The 18104-nt window shown below is 39.1% G+C and overlaps 1 protein-coding gene across 1 annotated transcript; it reads left to right on the top strand.

Annotated features, from left to right (window-relative positions):
• The first annotated feature begins 355 nt into the window (after nt 1-355).
• Nucleotides 356-18104, top strand: LOC136100457 (WD repeat and coiled-coil-containing protein-like). Its single transcript, XM_065835581.2, has 3 exons — nt 356-2436; nt 11663-11783; nt 15410-18104. Exons 1-3 carry the CDS (start codon nt 517-519, stop codon nt 15574-15576), a joined length of 2208 nt encoding a protein of 735 aa, XP_065691653.1. The 5' UTR covers nt 356-516; the 3' UTR covers nt 15577-18104.

The following is an 18104-nucleotide window of genomic DNA, read 5'->3' as shown; positions in this document are numbered from 1 at the left end:
TGCAATCTGCCTTGTACAGTCCTCAGGTATGTTTAAATCTTCTGCTATCCTTCAAAGGCTGACTGAAAGAAGTGTCAGGTCATTATTTCAGGCTGTAGCTCAATACTTTGGTTCAATAGTGTATGATCTCTCTCCAGCCTTCACCAAAAACCTTCATTCACTGAAGGTCAAGGTATTAGAGTGTTATTTTTAAATATACTTCCAGCAGTGAAGAGTTAAAAATAGACTTCTACGAAAACGTCTGGTAATTGCTTAAACCTTGTTAGCCATCACATGAAGATGATAACTCCTCCCAGGAAAAGACATAGCAAAAGCAGCTTTGACATGGATTTATACTTAGAAGAGCAGCTGCGGGCTTACTGGGAAGGAGTTTACAATATAGGCTCTTGGATAATTAGCAGAAAAAACAGCTTGATTCTAGAAAGGAAGGAGATACGAGACAAAAAATTCCTCATTGTGATCTGCGAGTGAATTCCATGGATTCTCAACTTTGGAACAACCACCAGTAGACAGAAGATGGAGCTGGGAAAGGCAAAGCTGCTGAGAACAGGCCTCAATGCTTTATATCAGGCCATCCACCCTGTGCATGGAATTGCCTGGACAGATGGGAAGCAAGTGATGCTGACTGCTTTATACTATCATAACAGAGAGCTGAAGTTTGGAGACTCAAGTGTTGTTGGTCAATTTGAACACGTTCATGGGCTTTACTGGAGCCCGTGTTGCTCTATAGACACCCCAGCTCTGCTCGCTGTTCAACATAAAAAGCATGTCAGTGTTTGGCAGCTGGGCTACAGCACTGCGGAGAAGAACAAACCCTTGATTTCTCAGACGTGTGAGGTCGGTGAGCCGTTTCCACTGCTTTCTCAGGGCTGTGTTTGGCATCCAAAGAAGGAGGTCTTGGCTGTGCTTACGAAAAGAGATGCTTCAGTCTTGCACGCTGTTCGTACTGACAATACCAGAGTTAAGGCAGATATCAAAAGCAGTGGCCTTATCCACTGTGCTTCCTGGACTAAGGATGGGAATCGTTTAGTGATTGCTATAGGCAGTGCCCTGCATTCCTACATATGGGATGATGCTCAGAAGACTCTAAATACCTGCTCCTTTTGCCCAGTCTTTGATGTAGGAGGTTATATCTGTGCTATAGATGCCACGCTGGATTTCCAAATTGCTGTAGCTACTGAGCTTCCATTAGATAATATCTGTGGTCTGAATGCGGGCATTGCATTTGATATGCCGTCTGGTACGGAACCTTGTTCTTCAATCTCACCATCTGCTCGGGTGCTTGGTGATGAGGAATACTCCATGGACGTGAGGAGAAAGTCCACAGATTCAGATAAATCGGGTGTCGATTCAGTTGCTTCTTCTTCATCAGGACCTGTGGATTTGACCCATATCCTTGCAAACCACCGTCGGTCTGATCCTGGACCTCTTATCACTCTGAAACGCAAAGACTCTGCAGCAACAAATGGTCAAGATTCTTCTCACTTGATCTTGGTGACTTTTGAGAGGAAGGTAACCACCACCAGAAAAGTCACCATTCCAGGTATTCTGGTTCCCGATATAATGGCTTTTGACCTTAGAGCTCAGATTGTGGCAGTAGCTTCCAATACTTCTAACATTGTGTTGGTGTATTCAGTAACCTCTTCTTGCATGCCTCATATTCAACAAATCCAACTGGAAAAAAATGAAAGACCAAAGGGCTTATGCTTTTTGACGGATAAGCTCCTGTTGATTCTGATTGGCAAGCAAAAGTTCCCTGAGCCTAGTCCTATTTTGTCTTCAAGTTCAGACAGGTATGTAATGCGTCTGATGATCAAAGAATTGATGCTGGACGAAGATTGTTCAGCATTGCCTGAGACTAAGCAGAATATGTTGTGTAACTTCGAATCTTCTGTTAATATACCTGGAAAAAGAAAGTTCTTTGAAAATCTTGCTACAGAAGACCAACCTCAGAGCAGGGAGCTGCTAATACCAAGAAGCACAGTGATTCAGTCTCCTAGTGGCAGGAGAAGACTCATCGAAGAAGTAAAGAGCCCTAGTTATGAGCAGAGCTCTTCATCAAGTGTGAGTGACCCAGATGAAAAAAGGATCCCTGGTGACCCCTCAGTGGCCTTGGAAATATTGGATGCTGAACCCACCAACCGTTCTGTGTCTGTTCTGGGTTTTGGAACACATACCAGGCTTTCCAGCAGACCAGCTTCCCCTAAAGTGCAGTTCAACGTGATCCAAGAAACATCAAGTTCACCTAAAAACAACAATTTGCCAAGTGAAAGAGGAGTGAGTCACATATCTAGAAATTTAGAGAGACTTTGTGGCAGCTTCAATGAGTTACAACTCAGTCTTTCTGAAATAACAGACCTGGCTAAAAATGGGAGGAGGATATCATTAACCTATCCGTGTTCACAGGAACCACCTGTCCTTCATATCACTTACCAGGTAACATCTTTTTCAGCTTAAAAATATCATGATAGGACACTGATTTTTAAACAATCTTATATTTATTTAGCTTTAAATCAAAAGGATGCAGTTTAATTCTTACAAACCCAAGAAAAATGTAACCTGAGTTTGGCATCAAGCTTAATTTAAAATGGTATTATAATTTGTCATTGAAAAGATAACTCAGGTTGATGTGGGTAACTTAAAGGATACTTTACATGAGAGATTTGTGTCTGTTCGTTCTTCTTCGATTAAGCACAACTGTCTTGGATACCAGCTGATATTGTGTGCTTATATCACAGAGGGAGAACAGAGCCATACAGTCGTTAATGTACAAAAGGTTCACATTAATTTAGTGCAGAGATGAGCCCATGAGCAGGGTGGTACGGTAGCCCACCAGAAACTAAATAAGTTCAAACCCAAGCTCAGATCCAAAGTTTGAAGATAGTTAGACTCTCATGAGGGCTGAAACAAAGTATTGAACCTCAATTTATGGAAAAATCAGATTGGCATGATAAAAAGTTGGCTTAATTCTACTTTAATTTCTCACCACTGATCTTCACAGAACTGGACATACTCAATTTGTAAAAAATATTACCACTTCAAAAAAATATCTGTCAGTATGTAATTATCTAACTAAACAGACAAATGTCAAATCATCATGTTCCTATCCCACCCTTGTTTTGGCAATACTCCTACTGGCTTCAATAAGGATTTCAATTAAGGAGTATAGGCTGCATAATTGTTTCTTGCTATTATTCTTAGAATTATTTACAGTGGTACTAACATAATACTGATAATATTTCTGGTCACTCTGATTCTAGTGGTATTGCTGCTATAGCTGGGGTCCCTTTCAGGATGTAGATGCCAATTATAAATGCATTCCGATCTACTGCAGCATAAACAGCATTATGTCAAAGTACTACATTACACTGTGATGATGCTGAAGTATGTACTTCTCAAATAAATTCGACTTCCTTTTACTTTAAAGGAATCCATACAGACATCTAAGTATTCCTCCTTAAACACTCATTAAGGGAATGGTGACTCAATTCAATCATAGTCATTACTTTTAGCAATTGTTTACTTGGCATTTAAGCAAGTTCTAGTATGTTGGGTGCTCTGGCTAAAAGCAAAGCTTTTGATCTGAATTAGTCAATAATTTAACTTGAATATATTATACAAATTCCGGTGAAAAAAAAAGGAACATGTCTATTTTAAATAATTTAGGAGTTTATTTGCCAAGAAGCAAGCCCTTCTGTTCTCCAGAATGTTCTAATTATTTCTGATTTCTTAACATAAATCAACTTATTTATTTAGCAAGCAGCCTTATCTCTGGGATTCATTTGGATTAACCTTTCCAAAGAGAAATTTTGTTTGTGACATGTAACATTAATCTAAGATCTGAAGTCACTGTGCACGTTTGTTTGCACAAACAGTAAGAATTAATTATCCTTATTATTCATTAGTGCTTTCAAAATACTGCTAGACTAACTACATTTAGAAAGGAAGACATTTATCTGAACAGGCTATTTTCACATTAAGCCAGCAGAAAGCAGCGCTAATACCACATTATAATGACTCAGAAAAAGTGCCACTTAACGTCTTTCCGACCCACGTAGCTTTTCTGTGTGAGTCTCACAACTACTGCCTTGGGTGGTTCAGCCTCTCCTCCAAAGTCTAACAGGATCACAGCATGATGTCAGGAAATAATGAAAAATGGACTGATGGCAAAAAGGCCTCCAGACAGACAGGGAAATATTTGCTTCATAGGCAGCTAATAATTTTCTCCGTAAACAGTTGTTTTGATTAGTTTGGGTTCAAACATCTGAACCTCGTTGCTCCTTGAGGAGGTGACGAGGACTCTGTGAGCTCAGCAGGGCTGTGGGTTCCAGCCAGGCTCCGTGGTCACAGTGCAAGAAGTCAGGAAACAGCTTTATTGCCTGATGATATAAATATGAGCCTGTGGAAAACGTCCCAAGTTTTGGGAACACCGCAGTCCAGTCAATAATCTGACCGTTATCGTCCAGCTTTTTGTGCCAAGTGCACGTTGTCTTAAGTGTTTGTATAATCCCCAGCAAGGCTGAGGCTAAATCTTGATTAAGAAATCTGTTGTACTGTAATATCTGTACTGCATAACCATAGTTACACATCAAAAACATAAAGGGAAAGTTCATAGCATAATAGATAAAAATGTAGCAATAATTAGTGTGCAATTATGAACACTGTTGTGCAGCAGCATTATTGACATATTTATGCAAGTTTCCAGTTCTGCTTAGAAAACCATAAGATAAAACAGAATGTGTGTTACTTAATAATTCATAATGTCTGCTCAGTAAATAGCCTTCAAAATCTCTGTTTATTCTGTTAGCGCTAGCTCACCTATAGCTCCTCTGAAGTCACATCCACGCAGTACTACCCAAATTTCTATCCTTGTAGCCCATAGGCATAAAAGGAAAACACGATCACTCACGCTTTGGAAATGTCACTGCACTATTACTCCTGTAATAGCGTTCAGCTACCAGAGGTGACTTGATCATTCAACCCCGAAAAGCAAATATTATTGCTCTTTCATCACATACAGGCTTGTGATTCAGGATGGTGTGGGAGGGCAGACAGAGTAAGAGGATATTATTTAAAAAATAAAAAAAAAAAAGAGATGAGGATCTGTCACAGATTTGTTTCTGTTTCATTTTGCAAAAAGATACTTTTTCCATCCTTTTTGCCCAGAAAAGAAACAGCTGCGGAATATTTAAACCAGTACCATTCAAAAGCTAATTACAGTGGAAATAAAGCCAATCTGGATTTGAAATTAATGGCATTTAGACAAACCTCTCCAGGAGGAATAGGCTTCATCTTAATCTGAAGAATAATAATAACTCCTACATTTTGCTCACAAGCAGTATTATGTCAGCAGTGTTTATCACTGAAAGCATATATTGCATAATTAAACAGGAAATAAATATATTTTCAGTAATTAGTCGCCATGGTTTCCTTTTCTTAGCACTCACCAATAATTGTATACAAGTCAATTTGTACTTTTATAGCATCTTCATACAATTTGCTATGGGAAACTTTATTGCCAAGGTCAGCTATAAAATACACAAATTTTTACACAGAACTAGGAGATTAATAGAAAGGATCCAAACATATGGCAATAACGTTGTTTTCTGGTAGAATTACATGCTGTAGAGATAAAGAAGGGGGATAAAAGGATGGCACAGTAAAATGTGCGAAGACCAGACTGCCATGATCAGCTGTAATAAGACCACGAACCTTTCTGAAATCCAAAGGGCAATTTTGACTCTGGTCGAGCAATAGAAAGAAAGTCATGAAAATGATGGAAGAGGAAGGTGATGTGACTGCTCCCCGGAGTAAGAAACTACTCAGCCATCCTGAAGTTCAGAAGGAAGAGATTTAGGATGACTGTAAAATAAAGACCTGCAGTAGTCACGACAAGGCGTGATTAATGCACGGATAACATTTTGAGCAAAGGTTGGCGAATTTGTAAAGAGCGAATTCTGACAACAATGTTCTGAGCCTGATCAATAGCAGACAAGCGGGGTTTGTTGAGGAGACACAATACGTTTTATTAGAGCACATGAGTTGTTTGCTGGGTACACAGATGCAAAGGAAAAGGAATACGTAATGTCAAAAATGAATCCAAGGTTTTGTACCGTGCAAAGAAAGATCTGGATTTAAAAAACAAAGAAACAAAACGACATAAAAAACTAACAACACCCAAAACATAAAGATCATGGAAGCAGAAGCATGAGGACAAAGCGTACATGTTAGATGATAATATACCTGAAACAGTAGTTGCAGAACTAATTACAAGGGAGCCAAGAGAAAAATTCTACCATCATATCAAGTGAAATGCCGATGCGCACTTATAAATGTAAACTGTGCTGGGAGGGAAGCACCCCTGAGCACCTGAGGTCTCTTCCAATGTAAACATTTTACGGGCTTATGCTTCTCTGACAGGTTAATTAGGGTTGCAATTGGAATGTCCCGCATAAGGACAAGCAAAGATATTAAGATCTCCGTCAAAATAAATTCGGGATTCACCCAAAATCAAACAGGAAGCACAGCAACAGGAGAAATGGTGACAGGAAAGGGGAGCAGCGCGGGCTGCCAGACCTAATTAGTATTACCTGTGGCAATGCTGCGCAAGGCTTAATGAGACACAGCACTTTGAATGCCAAAACTCGCAGTTCTCATTCCTCTTCAGTGCCCTCCCTTAGCCAGCTAACTCTGTTTTCATTGTCTTCTGGGCCAGATCCCTCATGTCTATTTAATTTACTGTTTTTTTCTGATCTCACACAATGAATGTGGGGGCAAGGCAGGAGCAAGCTGAGTAACGCATACTCAGGTATCAAAACTGAAATTACCGCTGAAACAACACACAAAGAACTGAAATCAAGGGCTTAAGAAAATGAAAACAGAGTTCACAGAATCACAGAATCGACTGGGTTGGAAAAGACCTGAGAGATCATCCAGTCCAACCCTTGGTCCAACTCCAGTCCATTGACCAGATCATGGTACTAAATGCCATGTCCAGTCTCAGTTTAAAAACCTCCAGGGACGGTGAGTCCAGCACCTCCCTGGGCAGCCATTCCAATGCCTGACCACTCTCTCTGCAAAGAATTGCTTTCTAGTATCCAGCCTAAATTTCCCCTGGCAGAGTTTAAGCCCATGCCCCCTTGTTCTATTCTAGGCAACTACAGCACCTAGTCATCTTAAAATGCATGGATATGACTGGCCAACCTGATACGTTTCCTTTATAAGAGAACGGGTTATTAACAGAAAGGGTATGAAGAATATTTAAAATACCTGTAATTCAGTACAATACTTAAAACTGGGCCACAAGGGAAATAATTCGTTCAACAGAAGAGAATAAGGATTAATAGAAGAAATATAAGATGGTTAAGGAATTAGCTGGAAGGAAAATAGTAAATGGTTGTAGTAATATGAAAGAAAATGAAGACATTTAGTAGAGGATTTTCTCATGACTGATCCTCAGACTAATCTGAAAGTTTCTTTAATGATCTGATGAAATGTGCTAATAAAATCTGTGAATGGCATAAAGTCATTAGTAGGATATGAAGTAGTCAATAGAGGATCAGAGTATCGCACCTGTAGTTTTATGATATTAGCATTGAGAATCTTTTTTTAAATGTATTGGAATTAACTAATATGAAGTGCATAGTGATACATTGCAGGATAATGGAAGGAATTTGTGCTGTAAACTGGATATTTGTTAGCTGGAAGCAACCAAGGACAACAAAAGCTTGCACAATGTTAAGTGACTACAAGATGATTATGAATCAAAAATGTGGTAAGTTTATGAAAAAAGGGCAGTTTGTGGGTACATCAGTGAAGCACATCCAGTGAGTACCACAACCCTGAGGCCTCATCTGGAAAACATTGAACATTTCTAGACATCCATGTGCAAGAAGGACAGTTTCAAACTGCAATCGATCACTAAACCAGGGTTAGCAAAAACAATTCTGATTGGTAGCATATTCTTATTGACTTCACTGTTTCACCAGCTGTTAAATTTAAGTTAATGAAGGAGATCTTAGCATCCAGGCAAGTGTAGGCAGTGCATTAGGAAATACAAGAGAAATAGTGAAAAACGTCAAGGGGCAGAAGTGGCTGACTGCTCAGTGGGGTTCAAAAACATGATAAAAAACATGGTGTTTTATCGTGCAAACATATTGTATATAATATCTAATCCAGGAACCCTTTTTACCTGAGTAAATGATTTTATACCCATATATATTTGCACACCGAAACACGAGTTTTGAAAGACAGTTTGGCTACTGCCCGAAACACCCTTTATAGGGTGTAAAATCTGATCAAGGGGTAGCCTGACACAGATGCAGGAAAACAATTCTTGACCTGATGGTTTCTTTCCATGGGATTTTTGTTGAGGGAGGGTTGCACCTGACATACTCCAAGAAGTTGGCTAGAGAAACTTAATCTGAAAATACCCACTCATGCCTGTGGAAACGTATTCATTTCTTCTGTGATTAACATGTTCTTAGTCTACCAATAAACTTTGGGTTAGGATAAAACAACTAACTTTAAGAGATTTTAATCTGAGAATGGAAAGCCCTCTGGCTTCTATTGGAGATAAATAGCAATGCAGCAAACCCAGAGATACATATTTCGGAAAAGGTGGATTAAACTTGGATTTGACTAGAAAATGGTCTTTGGGTTAAGGCATGAAAAAGGGAAGTACTGGGGAGAGATTTTAGTTGTATTTCTAACTCTGACACAAATTATTTCCACAACCTTGAGTGAATCTCCTAATCTTCCTGTGTAGTGATTTGCTCATCTATAAACAGGGAATACTCACAGTCACCTACCTCTCAAGAGGGGTTTCAGTCAGTTAATATAATATATGATGTGTGTGAACATATTCTTTAACAAGAAGGCATGTTATCAACGTTTAAACTAAATGTGATACAAAAACGCTAAATAATTAGAAGATTAAAACAAAGATTCCTGACCTGACAGAATTGGTTAAGGGCAACAAAGGGCAATAAAGACGCTGAAGGGAGTGGAGCATCTCCCTTATGAGGAAAGGCTGAGGGAGCTGGGTCTTTTTAGCTTGGAGAAGAGGAGACTGAGGAGTGACCTCATTAATGTTTGCAGATATATAAAGGGTGAGTGTCATGAGGATGGAGCCAGGCTCTTCTCGGTGACAACCAATGATAGGACAAGGGGTAATGGATACAAACTGGAACACAAGAGGTTCCACTTAAATTTGAGAGGAAACTTCTTCTCAGTGAGGGTGACAGACACTGGCCCAGGCTGCCCAGGGAGGTTGTGGAGTCTCCTTCTCTGCAGACATTCAAACCCGCCTGGACACCTTCCTGTGTAACCTCATCTGGGTGTTCCTGCTCCGGCAGGGGGATTGGACTGGATGAGCTTTTGAGGTCCCCTCCAATGCCTGACATTCTGTGATTCTGTGAAAAAATAAATGCCATATAGTTTTGTATATACAAAAATGTCTTCCACTTCTAATGGTTGTTCCTGCAATAACTTGCCAGGCTAAGTGGGAATCATACTAGAACATGGTCTTCCTTAATACATATTTCCATCCAACTGATTTCAAGTCAACAGAGGCAGAGCTAGATTGTTTTCTGATTATTCTTGAGTTGAAACATATCTATGTGAAAACACAAACCAATTGGGTCAAGGCAATGCGCCTGTCCAATTTACAGCCCACCTTTTTCTGTAACTCATTAACTGCAGTACAAGTTTGAATAAACTCTGCTATTTCAACCTGAATTCAGGAAAATGAAGGAGTTGTTAGATGTACTAATCCACAACATGCAGCGATGAAAAGCTTTGCACAAATAACTCTACAGGCAAATAGCAACTTCACAATGTAAAAGCAAAGCACATGCTCATTGCTGAACATTCAGCACATTGAGTTTTAAGTGTATTTAGGTTCAACAGAATATAGTACTGTATAATTTGAAGAAAACTAAAAATGACAAAGAAGTTCTGTTATGTAGGTATAGCTGTAAAAAGAAGTTACTGTAGGTTTATGGCTAAGAAAATTATACTTTTTGGATGCATTCCTTAGGTGTTTCTGGCTGTTTTGAATGAGAGAGAAGACGACCTCTGAAAGTTCAGAAGTGTATGTTTTCAATGGAAAGATATTTTTATGGATCTTACATCTTCAGTCAGTCAAAATAAATAAATAATTGTCAGCCACAGACTATCTGCATGGCCAATTTATGACAGACTGGGGAGAAACACTTTTGCAACAATTAGTAGACATGCTGATTTACAGAATGCAATGTGGTTGCACGACAGCACATATACTACATACAGAAAAATGAAAGTAATTGATTTAGAAAGGTTGTTACACAGCAAAAATGGACGTGTTGGCTGAGAGAGCGACTGAGTCAAAAGACAGCAAATTGAAAATTAAGACAAGCATTAAAAGATACATTTATTTAGTCAAGGTTTAGATTACTACACAGAGAAATATAAGATGCAGTGTGAATTCATTAAACTGTAAGTTTCATATCAGCAAGAAAGATCCAAGGGTGTAAAGTAGACACAGACAGGGCAGGACCACAACAGGAGTTAGGACAGATAATGTCTTTTCAACCCATTCTAAAACATTAACTCAGATCCCTTCTGAACATACAAAATAGGAAGGTCTAGGAAACGGGATAAATAGAATGATCATTCAAGTAACAAATATGTTAAATCTGGGGGTACTGCAAACACAAGGGATGCCAAAGGAAAACAAAACAAAAAACCAAACAACAAACAAAAAACAAACAAACAAACCCCCCATGGGAACTACACAGGTGGAAAGTATTGAGAATAAAAACCAAAATTATAGCAAGATTATTTAGAAGAAAATGTCCAGTTCACAGATATTGTTTAATGGCACTGAGTTACTGGAAAAGAATTAATGCTAAAATGACTTTCAATGGATAGTTCAGCTAATATTGTTACGGAGTCCTCGTGCTTTGCAGTAATCAGAATGACAGAACACAAAAGCATCAGTTCTCAAGGCCAGCTAAACTTCAGGAATCATAAATATGCCACTTTTATATTCAAGTATGTTCTTTTAGTGAATGTCAAAGCAAATTCCAGGGCTGTAAACACACACATTCTCCCAAAGAAAGTCACAGGATTCCCAAGCTACCTTGTCATGACATTTATCCAGAGCCTGTTGCTGTGTCCAGTCTCTCTGCAATTCTCTCTGTGCCAGACCCGAGGTTGTTTTACTGGGGTGGAATAGCTGAGCAATGACTCTCAGAACTACCCACACATACAACCGAAACCAAGCAGAGTTCTCATTTGCTCTGGTAGCATCTCGGACCATGCTCTTTCAGGCATGATGTATTGCCTTCCATGGAATTGACTCTTCAGGTCGAAAGGCCCAATGGACACATATATGCATGACCCAATACATTACATATATATAGGGCTGATGCAGTTTTGAGCTGTATAAGCACACGAGGCAAAAAGTGAAGAGAGATATTTCTCTTCACATGGGACTATGAGGTTGCACTAAAAATTGCACTGCATAATGGTGTCGTCTATAAACTGTAGCAAAGGCAAAGGAAAAGCAAAATGATTAAAGAATTGAAAGGAGAAAATGCAGAGGAATGGTTAAAAGAACACAGGCGCAATGTCTAAGCCTTTAACAAGATCTTTTTCTTTTGCACCCATGCATTTGAAGAAAAGTTTTTCAAATGGAGCAGTTACCGAAGAAACAAAAGATGTTCTCCTCTGCGATGGCAAGATCCACTTGAACTTAGTCCAGCAGCTCTTTGATCTGCCCGTTATTGAAATGAAACATGGTATGTTCTTTTTATTTCTGGTATCTGGTTCCACCTGAGATTTGTAGTGTAAAAGAGGCATTTATGGTAGAATAATTTACCCCACACTGTAATAAACAGAGATAGCTGACTTGTTTTTATAAGTCTGTGTTTTCCTTTGTCAGAAATAAGGCAGAGTGTCTCCTGAAATCACCTAAATGCTAAGTAACTACAGAACTGTTACCAGAGGAATATTCTAGAAGCCTCTACAGAGGAAGGCTGAGAAAATGACCAGTACACGGTGTTATCTGGAAACAGAAATGCTTCCTTGAGACCTTTTGGCATTTTGCTTTGCCCATCCTCACAAGCACATCCCAAACCCAACAACAGAGATTAGGTTGGAGAAAAAAATCATTCTTAGAAGATGATATACATACATGTAGCATTTGAGATTATCTTAGTGTAAGATAAAAAACAAAGCCCAATGTTCTAATTTGCCAGTCTCACATTTCTACTACCCACCATGGCCTAACTTGTAAGGACAGAAGCAGGTCAGGAAATCCCAGCCCCAGCCTGGTCTCTCCATCACCTTGTCCCTGTCCATGTATATTTGCTTCTCAGCAACACACATACTGGGGTTTTTAGCCATTTCTCTATGTATTATGATCTTAAGCTACACAATAGATGTCTGCAACTAGGTTCTCCTTGCATTCTTTCCACACTGAGACCCCCATAAATTACTCTCCTTCTTCCCCCTTGTCTTAGCCCCTGACAGGCTGAGACACATCAGCTTAATTGGTATATTCTGTCTTATGAGAAACAAATTCAGCTGTTGGTGAAATCAAAAAGAAAAGGAAAGTAATAATATAAGCTTTAGTTTTACAAATAATGAGGGTTACATACCAGACTGCTATATAATAGCTTATTGATGAAAAAGAAACCAAGCCTTGGATGTTACTGGTGCTGGTACCAAGGACAGTGGGGAAAAGAGATGTGAAATATGCACCATTCTGCCATCCATATTCTGCTTATCTCCTTGTTGGTGATGAGAACACAAGAAGGAATAAAAGGGGCCACAAATACAACATGAATCAGGGGAGCTGCCTTTATCCAAGACATATGGGGCCACTTCCATTTTCCCCAGGCTTACAGAAGTTTCTGAGACCGGTTCCAGAAGATAAGGAGATACAGGTTTCATATTTTTGCCAGCAACCTCTCCTGATGGGGCAGCGCAGTGGAGGCATCATGGAAAAACTCCACTTGCTCTTAAGGCCTGAGCTATTTCCTTGCAAGCTTCTGCAATAACATGGTGCAGCTCTGCAGGGCACCATTCACTATGAAAACAAGAAATAATGGGCCTGAGAAAATCTATCTTCAGCTCTATAGAACAACTGGTTATTTAATATTTCATTAGCAGAACAGCACTCCTCTATTTCATGCATTAAACTTCAGAGATATCAAAAAGACAATGTCTCAGACTCATCCCAACATGCCCCTCTTTCTTTTCAATGTGGCACTTGGCTTTTCTGGAATTGAGTCTGTTTGCTGACAGCAAAAAGAACAACTGAGACAAGAGTTTTTCCGAAACTCACCAAAATCCTCCAAAATTGTCAGGTTTGGGGCAGAGATAGTTATGTAGCATTTTATTCAGTTCTGACCAGTACAGGTTTGCATTCCTAAATGTTTCCTTTGCCACAAGGCATGAATTTAAACGTGATGTTTAACAATATCACTCCCACCCTTTAATGCCGTATAATTAAAGTGGATGTAATGAAGAGCGTGCTTGTATTGCAATGACATTTTTTACTATGAATAAACACTTAAACTGGAATATATTGGGAAAAAGTTGACAACTGCAGGCCAAATTCATACCCACAGCAAGGCTATTATGATCATCAGAGTTATACGAGCAATGAACTTGGCCTCATGGTGAGCACTTTAAGCCCAGGACTGTAATACCATTACCTGTACTAAATATAGCCTGTCGTGTAGTGCGCTGGCATGAGCACACAGAAGACTCTCTTTCCGGCAGGTCATTGTTGTAATAATCCCACATAGCAAAAGGGTATTACATTCTGCATAGGGTTTTTCCATCATTTAAATATTTTGTGGGATATGCTTCAAAGCAAGTGTTGTCAATGACACACAGAATTTCAAACATTTCAATGGATGCAAATAAAAAGTCCCAAGAGTTTGACAAAAGAGGATGCTTTCCCAATTTGACCAGCGATTCAGACAGCAGAATTTCCACTTTCATTGCTCACAGGATCTGAAGTCGGTCCAGAATTAGAAAGAAAGTATTAAGTGTAGAAGATTAAAGATTTGTGGTTTGGAATGACAATCTTCTTATGATGTAACAGGTGACATGACAACACACAATAGTGTAGCAGCTTGGAAAAGTGCTTTATTAATAGCATAAGGAGGGGAGATTTGCCTTGTCCAGAAATATGCTTTGTTATGACTGCCAAAAATTAAGCATGGTTCTTCTTGGTTTTCTATGCTTCCTTTTTTTCACATTCCTTTTCAAAACACAGTTTTATCTCCCCAAATTAAAAATTCCAACAACAGAACATCTCAGGCCTTTCTCTAACTCATAACCCAGTTAATGCCCCTGCTCAGTAACGACAGGATCATATGCTCTAAGAACAACAGGTGATACAAGGGCTCCCACAATGCTTTTCAGGTCAGATTTTTCTTTTTTCATAAAATGTCAAACTGAAAAAAAATACAGTGGATAATTCACTATTTTATATAAGAACTGCAAGATCCAGTCCAAAAGGAAGCAGATTAATCACTAGAAAATATATATATATACGATACATATAGCTTCATTTTCAAGCTGACTTGCAAGGGAAGTGAAAAACAAAGGAGGGGTAGGTTTATTTTCTGCTTCTATGCAATATGGAAAGTGAACCTGAATGATTTTGAGGTCTTTAGTTTTTAATCTTGCTTTTGTTTTTTTCTCCAGAAAAAAAAAAAAAGGATTAAAAATGCCATTCATATTTTGTCAATTCTCTTTATGAGAAGATTTGATAAGTAAAGGACAATAAATTTTATTATATCAGCTCTTGTAAATTATCTTTTGTAAATCTAGAGCTCTTTTGTAAATCACCTTCAAGATGTAACTTCCTTGTGTTTGCTGTATGAATTTGAAAACATACTGAACAATCTTGTTTTGACACTAAAGGAGATGGAAACCCCTAATTCCTTCTAGAACAAATAGAGCACGATCATTTTCTTTGCCAGCTTGTTCAGTTTTTGTGATCTCTTCATCATTTGGGTAGAGCAGATGAGCAAAAAGGACGAGCAGAAGTAGGTGTCACCAGAACAAGTGTCAGCATGGAAATGCTGGCTGAGTTTTCAGAAAATAGAGATACAGTTTATCAGAACTAGCAAAGATGCACCTCGTTTTCCAGCTGAATTTAAATAAGGGACAAAATGCCTCAAACCTTTTAAGACCTTTCATTCAGGCCCCCTTTGCATTGACACGAAGGTGTGTTTAGCGTGGATCATCAGATCCTAATGTCATTAGCGTAATAAGGCTTTAGCGCACAAAAAGAAAGCCTGCTCTGCTCGTGTGCTGGCTGACTTTCTAAAACGTGCTTGTACATTTTACGTAACCAGAGCAGTGCACTCATTTTCTGGTTTTTTTTGCTTAATTTTTGCAGGCTCTTCTTGGATCGTGCTCACTGCAGACAAGGACGGCTTTGTGCCATTAATATTCAAAGCAACACAAGAGATAATCATAAGGGATGGAACTGACAGTTCAGAAGTCTGTGGAGGTCACTCATACAAAAAAAGCATTTCAATGCGGCCACCAAGCAGCGTGACATAATTTCTGAACAAAGAACACTACTGACCTTCTCTTCTCACACAATACCGAGACATTCTGCAGTGTCAGAAATCAAGTGACTAGAAAGCTGTCTTCACTACTTTCAGTGTATTTTAACTGTAAAATCTGTGGCATGGTTACACTATAGCTAAATCCTAAGGTTGGCTGGACCCTTATGATTTCTTCTGAAGGGTCAGACCTAGAGGGATGTTGACCACAGCTGTCGTTATTTATGGACCGGAGCAGAGAGACTTGTCTCTTCTTTAATTGAGGCCAGGATGTTCTTGGAGAAACAATACTATGCTAAAAATCATGCAATAACAACAAATCTAGCTAATACAGGTGTGCAGTCTGCACAAAAGCTGAACAAAATACAACTAAAAAGCATCTATATTCATCAAGGAGAAGAGGGAAACGAAAAAAGAGGAACACTGCTTCAGGCTCTCTTTGTGGTTCCAGTTGGATCCCACAGAAACCTGCAATGTTTTCAGAAATGCTTAATTTTTATATGAAAATGTTCAATCACTTTAAAGGCTGCATCACTGTCTCTTGTCGGTGTCTTACACAGCACACAGATTTATATATGCACACAGGAGAGAAAGAAAAATCCTTGCAAGGTAAATTAAAGATCAAAGGCACTGAACGTCAACTTCATTTGGCTAAATGCAGATGTCTACACTGAACTCGTCGTCTAGACTCCTGTACGATCAGCCAAAAAAAGAAAAGCACTTTTAGAGCAGATTACTCATGCCCTAACATAGATTTCTAAAACTGCTCGTGGTGAACCACCCCTATTAAGCGAGTAAATAAGTGCCTGTTACTTTCCACTCCCTGCAAACGCGAGCTGGGGTGACTAGTTTCAATAAAACATTCACATTGAGTCAGAGGAACCTCACCCTCAGAGGCAAGAGGTGATACAGATACATCTGAGCAGCAGGCGGACAGATTCATGGAAGTGAAACCATCATGATTATCGTGACAGAAATAGGCATAAAAACTGAAAGAATTTCCTGACTTTTCTTCCTTGAAATGCAAAGAGATGGGTGAAGCGACCTGAGTGTCAGGTCTGGCGTGTTGCACTGCCGGACAGGCCCCCGCAGACATGTCTGCTTCACCCTGCACGTTCAGGGAAACACAAAAGGGATGAGACTTATTTAAGCTATTTTTAAGACTTATTTTACATACTGCACATTTGGGATCTTGTTAATACTTCTGGAGAGTCTTTTTTTCCCTGTCTGGGAACCATGGCAAGCCTGTTTATAGGGCACAGATATGCTAAAATCCAGCTACGATACTTCACACCAAGGCTGGATGGAGAAGGTAGATCTATGGTCTGAAGGCACCTAATGGGTTTGGAAGGTTGGCATTAGTACCATTCCAGGGATGCAGCACAAAATCGCATTAGGAACAGTTTCGATTCCTGAAATAAGGACACAGTTCCAATTCATTGAATTGAATAATGTCCTTCTCACGCAAGTCTCCTCCCAAAGACAAAGGAATAATCATTCTAAATTGCCTACAACCACAGGTATGCAACGTAGCTGAGTAGAGTTGTACCACCTTGTTCACAAAGATCTTTTTAAGCAGCCTCGAGGAGCATTCCAGTTTGTAAAAAACAAACAAAAAAAACCACAACAAAAAATAACCAACAAAAAAAACTACTAAAAAATCCGAACTTCTAAGTATTAAACACAACTATTACTTTACAGTTACTTGATTGTTTGGATTGCCTGCTACTTTGCATTAAAATTGTGTTCCAAAGTGTATTTGTATTATTACCGCTATGAAATTGAGGTGAAGCGGTGCTTTACTTGACTGAAATCAGCCTGAGTCATTGAAATCAAATAAGTAACACAGAGGTTCCCAGTCTTAGTTAGGTGAGGGAAGCTATTATCAGATTTCTGCATTACAGCACACTTTGAAGCAGCAGATGTTTGTAATCCTGCAAATACACTTGAACAACATCCCTCTGTCTCACAACAGTATCTGGTATTCACAAAACCTATGCTACGGCCAAGACTAATAAAACTTCATTATAACTAACTAGAATGATAGGAGGATACATTTCAGAGGAATACTTAGGCTCAACTAAAGGAAGGACTAAAAGGGATTTTTTTCTCTCAAATATTATCTTCTAGGAGTTTGGTCCACTTCAAATGAGGCTATTGAAACACATGAAAAATATGTGAAATGGAACAGTCCTGCACTCTAAACGTATGAACTTGAGGAAAAAATGGGATTGAGACTATCAGGCTGATAACAGACGAAGACACTTCTGTTTGTACCGCACAGTTTCTTTGAGTTCATTATATACATGATTCATAAAGACTTCCTTGTCGCTAGAGAAATACATTCCACCTTTCGTCATCTTCATGCCTTAGTGCTGTTGCAACAGCCAAAAGGGTGATTCTGAGATGGTGAAAATCTTCACTAGCAGAGAACAGCAAGTATCTAGGTATCAAAGATGCCTCAGACTTACAATTATCACTAGACATTTCATTGGCAGTCCATCACACTACTATTTTAATTTT

This window comes from Patagioenas fasciata, chromosome 3 (assembly GCF_037038585.1).
Source record: "Patagioenas fasciata isolate bPatFas1 chromosome 3, bPatFas1.hap1, whole genome shotgun sequence".
NCBI lineage: Eukaryota > Metazoa > Chordata > Aves > Columbiformes > Columbidae > Patagioenas > Patagioenas fasciata.
The sequence above is the reverse complement of the archived record's forward strand: the minus strand, read 5'-3'. Positions and strand labels throughout refer to the sequence as shown.